General features: G+C 51.7%; 1 protein-coding gene across 7 annotated transcripts in view; it reads left to right on the forward strand.

The window, feature by feature from the left end:
• Positions 1-12,723, forward strand: part of ZFAT (zinc finger and AT-hook domain containing) — a 350,311-nt gene that overhangs the window by 190,003 nt on the left and 147,585 nt on the right. For 6 of the 7 annotated variants that reach the window (XR_015246882.1, XM_086695747.1, XM_086695746.1 and 3 more), the window contains 4 exons: positions 2,401-2,517; positions 2,720-2,807; positions 5,428-5,577; positions 7,370-7,543. Coding sequence is in view for 6 of the 7 variants with exons in the window: in XM_086695747.1 (XP_086551873.1) it covers positions 2,401-2,517; positions 2,720-2,807; positions 5,428-5,577; positions 7,370-7,543 (529 nt within the window). In the remaining variant the exon portion in view is untranslated. The remainder of the gene's footprint in view (positions 1-2,400; positions 2,518-2,719; positions 2,808-5,427; positions 5,578-7,369; positions 7,544-12,723) is intronic. The other variant, XM_086695745.1, reaches the window with a different exon arrangement.

Below are 12,723 nucleotides of genomic sequence, written 5' to 3' on the forward strand. Positions count from 1 at the left end.
CTTGTGATATTATTCTTCCTTCCTAGCTGGACAGGATGTACTGGGTACAAGGACTTGACGTAAATAGGCGTGTAGTAATGTATTGGTAAGGTGTGGGGGAGGAGAATCATTCTGTAACCCCGTGATTAGGGCTCAGTCTCTCAGGAGCCTCTGCCTATGGACATGAACTTCACCAGTGTTCCTCATTTTTTTTTTTCCAACTCCCTGAGGTGGGTAAGGATGGCTAAAGTGGGCCGGGTTTGGGTCTGTCCTTTCTCCCGTGTGGAAGGCTGTAGGGGGCTGGAATTGGGTACTTCTCCTCCTGCAGGTAGCTTAGTCTCCGATAATACCCCGGCAAGCTAGGCTCTGGTGAACTGGTTTCCTCTGGGGGGCAGGTGTTGTCAAGGATAGAATGCTCCAGTGTGTTTCAGAATGGTTCCTTTTCCCTTCTCCCTGCCAGAAGTATGGGTTTTTCTCTGATGCTCACTGTGAGTACAGGGTGGAGGCCCTAGGGGTAAAACTCACAAAAGTGGGTGCCCCTGGAATGCTGAACTCTCCTACTTGGCCCTGGTGAGTTTCCAGCAGCTTATCAATTCCAGTCTTGGTTGCCCTACTCTGGTCCTGGTTTTCTGGGGGGTGTCTGCCTGTGGGATTTTGCTCCAGTAAGTTGTGATTCTCTGCCTTCTCTTCAGGTTGGGGGGCACTGGCTTGCCCCTGTGACGTCACGTGTCTTAAGGGTTAAGAAGGGTTGTTCCTTTCTCAGCGTATTCATCTATTGTTAGGATGGAGTAGAAACTTCTGAGCCTCTCCCGTGCTGGACTAGAAGTTGTGAGTCTGCTTTATGTGTTTGTAATTTCATTTTTCCTCCTAGCAACAGGCGGTTTTTATTGCCAGTTTACAAATGAGGAAACCAAGGCACGGACGGTTAAGTCACTTGCCCAGGGTTCCCGAGCTAAGTGGCGAAACCAGGATTTGAGCTCGGGGTCTGTGAGTCCTGAGTCTGTGCTCTTGGTCACTGTCTTATAGGAGCAGGAACTCTGGACTACAGGGGTCTGCCTTGGACACCCATCTCTGCCCTCCGGGGGGTGTGGCCTTGGGCAGCTCTAAATGCCCCGTAGGTCGTGGCATGTAACACACAGCACTCTGGACGAGGAACTTCGGAAGAAGTGGTCACTGTTGCTGCTGCTGTTATTAGTCTGAGTTGACTGTGTTTCTGGGTGGCTGTGAGGATTGTGTTCGTTTACTAAGACATGAGAGCACTTGGTTGGATGCTGAGCTCCTAGCAGGTGCTCAACAAACGGTGGGGGTTCGTTCTGTAACTGCAGGTGAGCGCGGACTGGGAACACCTTCCGGAACTATCCTTGCGGTCACGGCTCCTGCGGCTCTTGCAGGCTTGTGAAGTTTGTTCACACAGGTCACGCTTCTGAAGCTTCTCGTGGGTTTTTGCGGGCGTTTCTCCGAGTGATTCGTGTGCAGCCTCACTTGGTTGTCTTTCCTGCCAGGGGCGCCGAGGGTGGGAGCACGAGTGAGACCCGTACGCGTGGCTCTCTGTTGTCTGGCCGCCTCTCCCACCTGTCTGGAGCCCCTGCAGAGCAGGTGGAGTCCGGAGGCCGACATTTCCCTTCCTCAGCTTACCCCTCACGCTCGTCCCTCGAGCGCCTGTACCACCGAGTGGCATGAACAACCGATGTTTCTGGTCGCGCAGTTCTGGAGGCTAGCGTTCCAAGATCAAGGTGTCAGCGAGGTTACTTCCTCCTGAGGGCCATGGGCGAGAGTCTGTTCTCTGCCTCCCTCTGAGCTTCCAGCGTTTCGCCAGCAATCTTTGTCGTTTCTTGGCTTGTAGACTCGCCACCTGGATTTCTGCCTTCATCTCCACGTGGGATCCCCCCGTGTGCATGTCCCTGTCCAAACACCAGACCTGTTGGATGGCGGTCCGCTCTGATGACTTCTTCTTAGCTAGTTACAGCTGCAGTGACCCTCTTTCCAAATAAGGTTTCATTCCTAAATACTGGGGGGTTAGGACTTCACTACGTGGATTTTGCAGGAGACACGGTTTAACCCATAACACCCACCCTCCGGGGACAGTTGGCCCATGAACTAGCCCAATAGTGAGCCGAGGGAAAAGGCAGATGAGCAGAGCTAGAGCCTGATCATTCACAAGCGTTTCTCCTTTCGTGGGAGCTGGATCCACGAAGCGAGGAGCATGAACCTCCGTGGACGCGGCCTGGGGAGTAGCAGGAGCCGCCCGGGTGGGCCTGTGTACGTTCAGGTTCAGACGCCCGCTCTTCCTCTCAGACTCGGGGCTCATCCCTCTGGGCCTCGGTTTCTTCATCTGCAATGTGAGCACAGTAATGCTTGTCCACTGAGAGTGGTTGTGAGTCCCAGTAAAATAACTCTGTGAAACCCCCCCACACCACGCAGAGAGCATTGGAGGACATAATACGCATTGGGTCGCGGAGCAGCGCCGGTCTGCATGGTAGACCTCGAGGCCCAGCCCTGCCCTCTGCTGGCCCGGCCACCTTCACTGGACCCTCGTCTGTAAGCCCCGTCCCTCCCTTCTGACGCGGAGCCGCTACTGTTCCCCGGGCTGTGAGGGCCAGGTGCAGGGGCATGTCACACGTTTGCAAAGGTGCACTGTGGTCTGGCCGTGGTGGCGGTGGTGGTGACGGTGGTGGTGGACGTTCCATGGAGCCAAGGTTTAAGTGGGACGCTTAATTGACTGTGCTCTCTTTCTGTTAAGGACAAAAGGAGTTATTCTTGTCCTGTGTGTGAAAAGTCTTTTTCAGAAGATCGATTGATCAAGTCGCACATCAAGACCAACCATCCGGGTAAGGTTATGCATTTTGGAGAGGAAATTAACTTTAAGATGCTTACGTTTCATTCATTTATTTGTTCGTTCATTCATTCATTTATTTTTAATGCATTTTTAATTTATTTTCGAGAAAGTGCTGAGCGGGGGAGGGGTAGAGGGAAAGGGGAACCAGGATCCGAAGCGGGCTCTGAGCCAAACACGGGCCTTGAGCTCCTGAACCGTGAGATGGTGACCTGAGCCCAAGTTGGACCCCTAACTGACTGAGCCACCCAGGCACCCCTAAAATGCTTATGTTTATTTTAAAACACAGCATTACATGTCAACTGCACTAAACGGAAATAAAGAGGGACGGAAGTATGAGTAAATTTAAGGGATACGATTACCTTTATTTAAGGTTGGGAATTTATAACCATTTACTTCATTTTATCCTTTCATCTGGCCTTGAGATACTCTCCCCACACTGTCATCTCCCTTCCCCCTTTTCATGTGCACTTTGAATGCCTTCAGATGGGTCACTTACAATGCAGGTCTGACCTAGACTCCACTCCCTGGAAGCCAGTGCCTGGCCCCTGTGAAACACTTGTTCCCCAGCAGGGTGGTTTATGAAGGGTGTGCACTCCCAGACTGAGGAGCCTTGGCGAGTCGGGGTGACTGTCACCCTGGGTCTCCTCACACTGGTTTCCTTAGCCACTTAGAGGTGTGAGCACGAGCCACCTGGCCACTGCCTGCCACACTTCCGTTCTCGCCAACTGGGACACATTTCCTCCATTCTGCCCCGTTAATTCCTGTTTGTTCTCTGTGTTCTTCCTTGGGGAGGATGTGAGGGCTCCCTGGCTGGGGATGCTGACCCCTTGTGTTCAGGTCATTGCCACCTCCTTGCCACCCCGTGAGAGCCTTGGGGTAGGGCTGCCACCGTTAAGGCCCATCCCCAGATCTGGGTGTCACACGGGCAGGCCCGGGGGCACAGATGTGGGTGCTGACGTGGGTGCTGTGTGTGGCAGAAGTGAGGGACAGGTAAGCCAGTGCACTTCCCCTGCGTCCCTGTCCCTTTTCTCTTTGTTTTGTGTCCGCTCTTGTCTTCGAGCACCGACTGCCTGATTACCGATGATAATGGGGAAAAGAGAGATCACAGGGTTCACAAACTCTCACATTCTGTCCGGGAGCAGATGGAGCCCTGAGGCCTTCACCCGTGGTGTCCTGGTGGCCTCGTCCTGCCCTCCCCGTGTCGGCCTGTGTCCCGTGTCACCCGCGTCCGGTGTGAGCCAGGGATGCTCATTTAAACCGCCCAACCTTTGCTCATGAACATGTGTGAGCTGTTCTTTCTCTTTGGCTGAAACTTCAGATGTCTACAAAACAGGGTAACAGGAGGGACCCCAAGGATCCATAACAGCCTGGACTCTGCACCCACGTGCCCTTTATCAGATTTGTTTCCTGTACTGACCCTCCAGACTTTTGTCCTAGAATATCTTCAAGTTCGTCCCACACGCGTGCCATTTCCCTGTAAAAGAACTTAGGATGCATCTGTAGCAAGTAAGGGCGTCTTCTGAACACAGCCACTGGGTCGCCATTAAAACAGACTTGTTATGAGGAGCACTGGGTGCTATGTGTTACATTCTAAATCTGAAACCAATTCTACCCTCTATGTGAGCCAACTAGAATCTTTTTTTAAATTTTTTTTTTAACGTTTATTTTTGAGAGAGACAGAGACAGAATGCAAGTGGGTTAGGGGCAGAAAGAGGGAGACACAGAATCCAAAGCAGGCTCCAGGCTCTGAGCTGCCAGCACAGGGCCCGACACCGTGAGATCATGACCTGAGGCGAAGTCGGACGCTCAACCGACTGAGCCCCCCGGGCGCCCCTAGCCAACTAGAATTGAAATAAAAACGTGAGGGGCGCCTGGGTGGCGCAGTCGGTTAAGCGTCCGACTTCAGCCAGGTCACGATCTCGCGGTCCGTGAGTTCGAGCCCCGCGTCAGGCTCTGGGCTGATGGCTCAGAGCCTGGAGCCTGTTTCCGATTCTGTGTCTCCCTCTCTCTCTCTGCCCCTCCCCCGTTCATGCTCTGTCTCTCTCTGTCCCCCAAAAAATAAATAAACGTTGAAAAAAAAAATTAAAAAAAAAAAAAATAAAAACGTGAAATAAAAACAAAAGTAAAATCAGGTAAAACAAACAGAATTAATGGTAATTCCTTATCATTACCTACCATTAGTTCATTTAAAATTTCCCGAGTCCACCGAAGATTGTTTGAATCAAGACTCAGGCATTTTGTGTTTAGTTGTCCCGTCACTCGAGTGTCTTGTATTCTGTGGGACACCCCAGCCCACTTTTGTTCCCGTGACATCAATTTGTTGGAGGGACCGGGTCACTTCTCCTGTAGATGATTTCACGTCCTGCATTTGCGTGACGGTGCCTTGTGGCATTGTTTCTCTGTCCCTCACGTTTTATGCTCACAGATATTTAGATCTGAGACTTGTAGATTCTGGTTTAACTTTTAGGCCAAAATTCTATTGCTGGACTCCATGGGGCACATCTGGATTTGTCACGTTAGTGCTGGGGTTCGGGCACTGTCACGAGGTTCACGCCCATCTTCCATGAGCTGATCTCCTTTGGCTTCTGATGATCACCCTGCTTTTCATCTAGAGGTCTCCATGAGCACTATTTCCGAGGTTCTCGGGAGGAGGGTTCAGCTGAAAGGGCTGATTGGAAAGAGAGCCATGAAGTGCCCGTATTGTGATTTCTATTTCATGAAGAACGGCTCAGACCTTCAGCGTCATATTTGGGCTCATGAAGGTGAGTACTCATCTCTCAGGATGGAGCATCCTTTCAATGTCGTGCTTCTGAGCTTCACGCGGGAGCACTTTAGGGGGAAGCCGTGTCGCCATGCGCCCTGCAGTTAGACTTTCTTCCACTTACCCAGAAACGTGTGCAGCAGCCAGCTGAGCTCCATGATTTCAGTCACTGCCTGTTCAGTGGCAAGTGCGGTGAGCAGAGGCATGCAGTTCTTTGTAGCTTTCGTTGGGATTGCAGCGAAATAAATCCGCACGACCCCTGCACTAGGCAGCGGGCTTCAGGAGGATAGGAACAGCACTGTCTCAGTCACGGAGGTGACTGGTGGCCGCCGTGGTGCACTGGCTCGGTAGGTGCTGAGGAAGTGTTGGTGTTGCACAGATGAGCAAAGGCGAAGAGGACAGCAGAACGTCGTCTGGTCCCAGCATCGTGGAGGAAGAATCCAGGAGGTGGGAGGAACACAGGCTGTGCTTTTGGGGTGCTTGCCTAGGAGGGGAGGAACGGGGAGCACACTCTGGGGCTTTGGGCAGTTGGAGGTTGGGAGACTGCCAGAGACAGTGGGCCACCAACTTTGCCTCCCGCCGTAGGGACGCGGCTCTCCTGGGGGTGAGGCTCAGTGGTGGGGACAGGGGGAGCCCTTCCGGATGTTTGCAGAGGTCCCGCCTGTGAGTTAGGAAACTGGGAAGCTGTGGGCAGGAAAACAAGAGGGCTCCTGGGGAGGACGGAGGATGAAGAGTTTCTACGGCGTGGCCAGAAGCACCTGCTCTCAGGCCTCGGGGGAAGTGCTGTCAGGAAGGGAGAGGCGGTCGGGTTGGTCAGCGATGCAGCAGGGCCCACGCCAGGCAGAAGGAGCTGAGGTCAAAGCCGCGGAGGGGGAGGTGCGTTTGTTTACCGGCACGGGTGCACCCCAGCTCTGCGCCCCGGGCACACCTTGCAGCCTCCCTGGAGCCTCAGGTTCCTCCACTGCCAAGTCTCAGGCCTCATAGACAGGGGCTGAACCTGCCAGGCGCGCAGCGTGGCAGGTTCCCCCTGCGCTCGGTGTCGGGAACAGCGTCCCTCTCCCCATGCACGTGGCACCAGGTGTCGCAGCCTGTTTCACTTTACATTCCCCCCTGGACAGAGGCCGCAGGGGCAGGGGCTTCTCCGCTTCAGAGAACCCCCCCCCCCCCCCCCCCCCCCCGCCCCACGCTCGCTACGGAGCAGGTCCTCAGCAGGTGTTTGCTGAGTGAAGGGAGAGCAGCCAGGATGCCCCACAGTCCAGGCCATTAGCCCAACACCAGCTGATGTCAGGGTTCTGTTTGGTGTATGAAAATGTGCTTTCACATCTGATCCTAGGTGCCCGAGCACGTTGGGTTTTGCACACAGACCCTTGTTTCCTTGAATTTTTGTCAGCTCACCTCAGTCCCATTGGATTGAGTGAACGTGTGCTGCAGGGACTGCCCGGGGTCCGTGCCCTCAGGGGGTTCCCAGACCGCGGGGAGCGGCAGTGTGAACGACTTGTGATGCACTGTAGCAGAACAGCTAGCGGAGGGGTCCAGGACATTCGCTTGGGCGGGCCAGAGGAGACCGCCCAGGGGAGGCCCTGGCAGAGCCGGGAGGAAGGGCGTGGCGGGCCGAAGGAACAGCATGGAGGAGCAGGGCGAGGCAGGTGTGCGCCACGTTTAGGGACAGGCGGGTGCACTGCTTTGTTCAAAGTGGATGTGCACATGTGTCCTTGGGATGCACACACGGATGCAGATAGGGGTGTGTGCGTGTGTGTGTGTGTGATTCTGTGTGTTTTTTTCCCCTCTGGTAGGTGTGAAACCCTTCAAATGTTCTTTGTGCGAGTATGCAACTCGCAGCAAGAGTAACCTCAAGGCTCACATGAACCGTCACAGCACTGAGAAAACCCACCTGTGTGACATGTGTGGCAAGAAATTCAAATCAAAAGGGACGTTGAAGAGTCACAAGCTCCTTCACACTGCTGACGGTGAGTCCAGGACTCTGTACCATAGTGAGATTGTTTCCCTCTTGAAAGTGTGGTTTGAGGGGCGCCTGGGTGGCTCAGTGGGTTAAACGCCTGACTCTTGATCTCGGCTCTGGCCGTGATCTTACGGTCAGTGGGATGGGGCCCTGTGTCTGGCAACACATGCTCTCTCTCTCTCTCAAAAAAACCCCACAAAAACCCAAAAGTGTGGTTTGAAGCTGACATTCCAAGTTCAGCAGAAACTGTGGATGTGTTGCCTACAGGCAAGACAGAGCTGTGTCTTGTAGAATTTCAGTCCTGGGAGAGAGGGGACAGAACTCACCTGCTTCCTCATTTTCCCTGTGTTCAGTGTCGGAGGCTTGCCTGACCTCCACCAGTGCTTGCTGAACCTTGTGTGTGTGTGTGTGCATAGTGTGCATGCGCACGCTCACACACACTCGTGTGTATACATAGGGCGGTGAATGCGGAGGGGACGCTGCTTCAGGGAACAAGGCACCCTCGGGAGGCCTTGATCTCAAAGTTGGAACCTTCTTCAGCCCTCCACCCCCACCTGAGCCTGAGGACCTTGAGTAGCAGCCACGCTCACGATCACACTCGACCTGATCACACCTGGTCCACTTGATTCACACTCAAGTGGATGCATATCAGCTAAGCCACCGCAGGGGTTGATATTCAGCCCCAAAGGGGGGCTCAGTTTAAAATACACACAATGCTTGGGCAAATCTGACCTTGGTGAAGTACACTTCAGTGGATTTCTACTTTCATTCCTTCATTAAGAACCATGGATCGAGTTCTTCCTCCGGTCCAGCTGTGCCTGGGGTGTAGGGTCAGTAAGGAGCAGCCTCCGGCCCTGGGGAGTTTATAGCCCGGGGGTGGGGGTGGGGGTGGGGGGGAGAACCACACACAGCTGTGCTGAAGGTGGATGCGGTGATGGAAGGCGGCTCGCAGCCCCGGGAGGAGGGTGTGAGTCGCCGTGGGGAGGACATGTGGTGGGCAGTGGTCACAGTGTCCAGGAGAGTCTCCCCGAGAGGGGCGGGATAGAGGGAAGACATGCAGAATCGTTGTAGGAAGCCAGGCAGCTAAACCACAAAGGCCTTTAACCTTTATTTATTTTCCTTTAAAAACCCCAGTTGTCGCAGGGTGTTGTGACTATTCCATGCAACAAGATTATAAACCATATTTATAAGTATATGGGTATTGAAGCACAATCATATACAAAAACTGGAGTTCACCATAACAATCAGAGTGATTTCAACAGTTACTTTTCGAGAGCGATACGGCCATTAGGTGATACCTTCATTGTAGAATGTTCCAGGGAACCCATGCTGGTGTGTGTGTGCATCTGGGTGAGCTCGGGGGATTGTGGAGAGGCCACATGCTCAGCGAGGCTTCGTTAGAGATCCAGGGCTTGCCCAAGGCTCAGTGGAGGCCAGAGCCATAACTATTCAGACTTCAACACTGTGCTATAAATAAGAAAATCCATAAGCAAAATAATTAAAAATGCAGTGACAGTAAAGCAGTTTTATCCTGAGTAATGAAAGCATTAAGTCATGTAATTATTCATGAGTTCTGTGCCTCTGTTATTTTTTGACATGGAAGCACCCAAGTCACTGAAATGCCTAATAACACAGTGTCACTAATGAGGAGCGGCCGTCCTCAGTGCCGGGAGGTCTGGGGTGTCCATGGGGCTGTGGTGTCAGGGTCTGGGGGTGCACTCTTGGGGCCAGGGAGGGACACTGTGGCCTCGTGCAGGGCTCTGAGGTCTGGGTTCTGGCCTGAAAGGCTTTGGGGAGGTGGGGCATGTCTAATCAGGGGCTGTGGACCGACCACCGTCAGATGCGGAGGGGACCGCTGGAGTGGGCAGCGTGTCAGGGCGGGCATGGCAGTGACATACTCAGCTTATGACACGTGTCACATCACTTGCTTCTCCAAGCTCTTCAGCAGGAAAGGGAATTTGGAGAGGCAAAGGTGCTGTCTAGTGAAAGCAGGAAGACAGCCTTCCTGAAGTGCACCAGCTGTCTGCCCCACCTGGGCCTGAGTTTGGTGCGTCAGGACAAGGACATGAGACCGTCACACTTCCTGGGTCCCTCTCCACCTCTGTGCTCTGTGAGGCCAGAGGCAGGTGGCTGGTGAAGATCTGGAACTCCGTGGGGCAGGGTAGCTTCACCCAGTCTGAGTCTGGGCTGGTCTTTTCTTCCCGAGGGCTTCCAGTCTCGTGTTGTCTCGAAGGCCAGCTTGATGTGTGGATTGCTGGATCACAGGTCAGATGTCCCAGCTTCATGGACAGTCTGCTGTGTACCTGTGATCAAACTATAGGCACTTCTTTTTCTTTGCAATTTTAAAAAAGCTTTGAAAAAAGTTTAGTTCCATCTCCTACCCACTTTTTCCGTGGCACTCGCATCTTGATGAATTTTAAAAGCTCTTTGCATATCAGTGGTTTGTCATAATGGTGCAAACATTTCCCTCCAGCTTACCATTTGCACTGACATTTTGTTTGTCACGTTTTTTTATGTACAGAAGTAAAATAACTTTGCATATGTAAATTTATCCGTCTTTTCCTTTATTTTTTTCTTCATGATTTCTCTGAGTTGAAAGAAACCCTCCACGTATTAGGGGAAAATTCTGTTGTATTTTCTTCAAGTTTTATTTTGGGGGTTTATAATGTTTATTAAATGTAATATTCTTGAAATTTATTTTGGTGTGTGGTGTGTGATAGGGATCTTTTTTTTTTTTAACAGTTATCAATTAACATATTTACAGAGAAGTCTGTTCTTTTCATTTTGTTTTGAAATTTGAATTTCTCAAGATGCTGGGCATGTTCTGAGATTTTTGTCTGTTTGGATAATCTGTGTCTAGAGTATGGTTTTATAAGGTGCTATTTTTATAAATCATTGTATGCACACATATGTTATTCCTTTTTCTTTTTTTCTGGACATCTCTTAGGTTTTCTCAGTTATTACCCTTTTGGATAAGCTTTGAAACTGATTGGTCAAATTAAGAAAAATAACCTACCCTCCACCAAAGAAGGACACTCTCTCCCTCCCCAGGGATGCGCTTGGGAGCCATGTGACAACGTGACACGTGCTTTGAATTCCTCAGGGAGAAGTGCTGGGATCAGGGGTTTGGCTGCTTTGATGAGGCTGTCAGCCTGTAACCCTAGAATTAGCTCTTTATTTATTTTTAATGTTTATTTATATCTGAGAGAGAGAGAGAGAGAGAGAGAGAATGAGCAGGGGAGGGGCAGAGAGAGAGGAGACGCAGAGTCCGAAACAGGCTCCAGGCTCTGAGTTGTCAGCACAGAGCCCGACGCAGGGCTCGAACCCATGAACCCCGTGAGATCATGACCTGAGCTGAAGTGGGACGCTTAACCGACTGAGCCGCCTTGGCGCCCCAGCTCCTTATTTGGAAACAGACGTTTAAGACCTGCCTGGAATGACCCGGTTTTTACTCTGTTGTGTCGGTGACGATTCAGTAGCTTGTCTCACAGAGAAGCTATGTGGGGTACGCAGGGCTGCGGAGGCCTGAGCCGCTCTGATCTCCCACCGCCTCTGGCGTGGCCTGGGTCACATTACTTCTCTGAGCCTCCGTTTCCTCAGCAGTAAAATGGGGATGGTTATACCCCCGTGCCTGATGGCCTTGGGGATCAGATGACAGAAGGAGCGCCCACTTACCTGGGCTTCACCTGCTGTCTCGTTGCTCCTTCTCAGTCTCCTTTCCTGGGGCCACCTTCGCGCTGACTTCTCCCTCTTGGAAGTTCACAGTGCTCAACCCACAGATTTCCGCACTTGTTCCTGGGGTGTCTCCCGGTCTCCCCGTGCTTCCGACCATTTATGTGGAAGGCTTCCCAGTTTCTGGGTGTGTGTCAAACCCCAGCAGCCCGCCAGATCCTTCAGAGCCCTCCTGGCCCTGAGGTGTCTCTTCTTGCCTTCTCTGTCTCAGGTGTCCTGTGTCGTTTCTGTGACGAACATGTGTTTGTCTCTGCCACTTGAACTCTTCCTAGTTCCTTCGTAGTTTCTTATGTGTTTCTTTTCTTTTTTTTTTTTTTTTTTTTAATGTTTATTTGTTTTTGAGACAGAGAGAGACAGAGCGTGAGTCGGGGAAGGGCAGAGAGAGAGGGAGACATAGAATCCAAAGCAGGCTCCAGGCTCTGAGCCGTCAGCACAGAGCCTGATGTGGGGCTTAAACCCACAAGCTGTGAGATCACGACCTGAGCTGAAGTTGGACGCCCAACCAGCTGAGCCACCCAGGTACCCCTCTTCTGTGTCTCTTACTGTCCTCTGTCTCTAACGTGCATTGTAATTTCCTTATTCTTGACTTGCTGTGTCTTCCATTGGACTGTAAGCTGCTCTAGCAGGGATTTTTGACCTTTTTTTTAAAAAAAAAAACAACTTTTTTTAATGTTTATTTTTGAGACAGAGGGAGACAGAGCATGAGTGGGGGAGGGGCAGAGAGAGAGGGAGACACAGAATCTGAAACAGGCTCTAGGCTCCGAGCTGTCAGCACAGAGCCCGATGCGGGACTCAAACCCATGAACCGTGAGATCATGACCTGAGCCGATGTTGGACGCCTAACCAACTGAACCACCCAGGTGCCCCAGGAGTTTTGACCTTCTACATCTGCTTTGTTTTGTAGCCCTGGCATCTAAACCAGTGCCTGGCGTGTGTGTGTGTGTGTGTGTGTGTGTGTGTGTGTGTGTGTGTGTGTGTGTGTAGTAGGTGCTCAATAAATGTTTGTTGGTTGAATGAGCGAAAAAAATGTAAAGTACCTGGCATACCGTGCTTGGCATACAGAAGCACTCAGTGCGTTATTTCCCCCATGTCCTCTCTTGGATAGTTCTATTAAATCAAATGCTTGTGAATTGGATGTTTTAAAACACAGTAGAGGAACTCACCATTAAATGAATCTTTTTGGGTATCTTTCAGTGAAAAGGAATTGAGTAGTTACCCTCTCCTGTTACCTGCTTGCAAGGCCAATTTTTCACATTTATTGGCTTCTTTAAAGTGATGTGTCCCTGTTTATTCATTCTTGTTTCCCAGAGGGGCTCATTACTGTGCCTCAGAAGGGATAGGTCAGGGTGGGTGCAGGTCTCAGAAAGGTTTGCCGGTCAGTATGTACAAAGAGGGACACTGATCTGTGAAGGGCCTTATTAAGCCCTTTGCGTGTAGGCCAACGGTATGAAAGAA

The sequence above is a fragment of the Puma concolor genome, chromosome F2 (assembly GCF_028749965.1).
Source record: "Puma concolor isolate L17-30 chromosome F2, mPumCon1.1.hap2, whole genome shotgun sequence".
Lineage (NCBI taxonomy): Eukaryota > Metazoa > Chordata > Mammalia > Carnivora > Felidae > Puma > Puma concolor.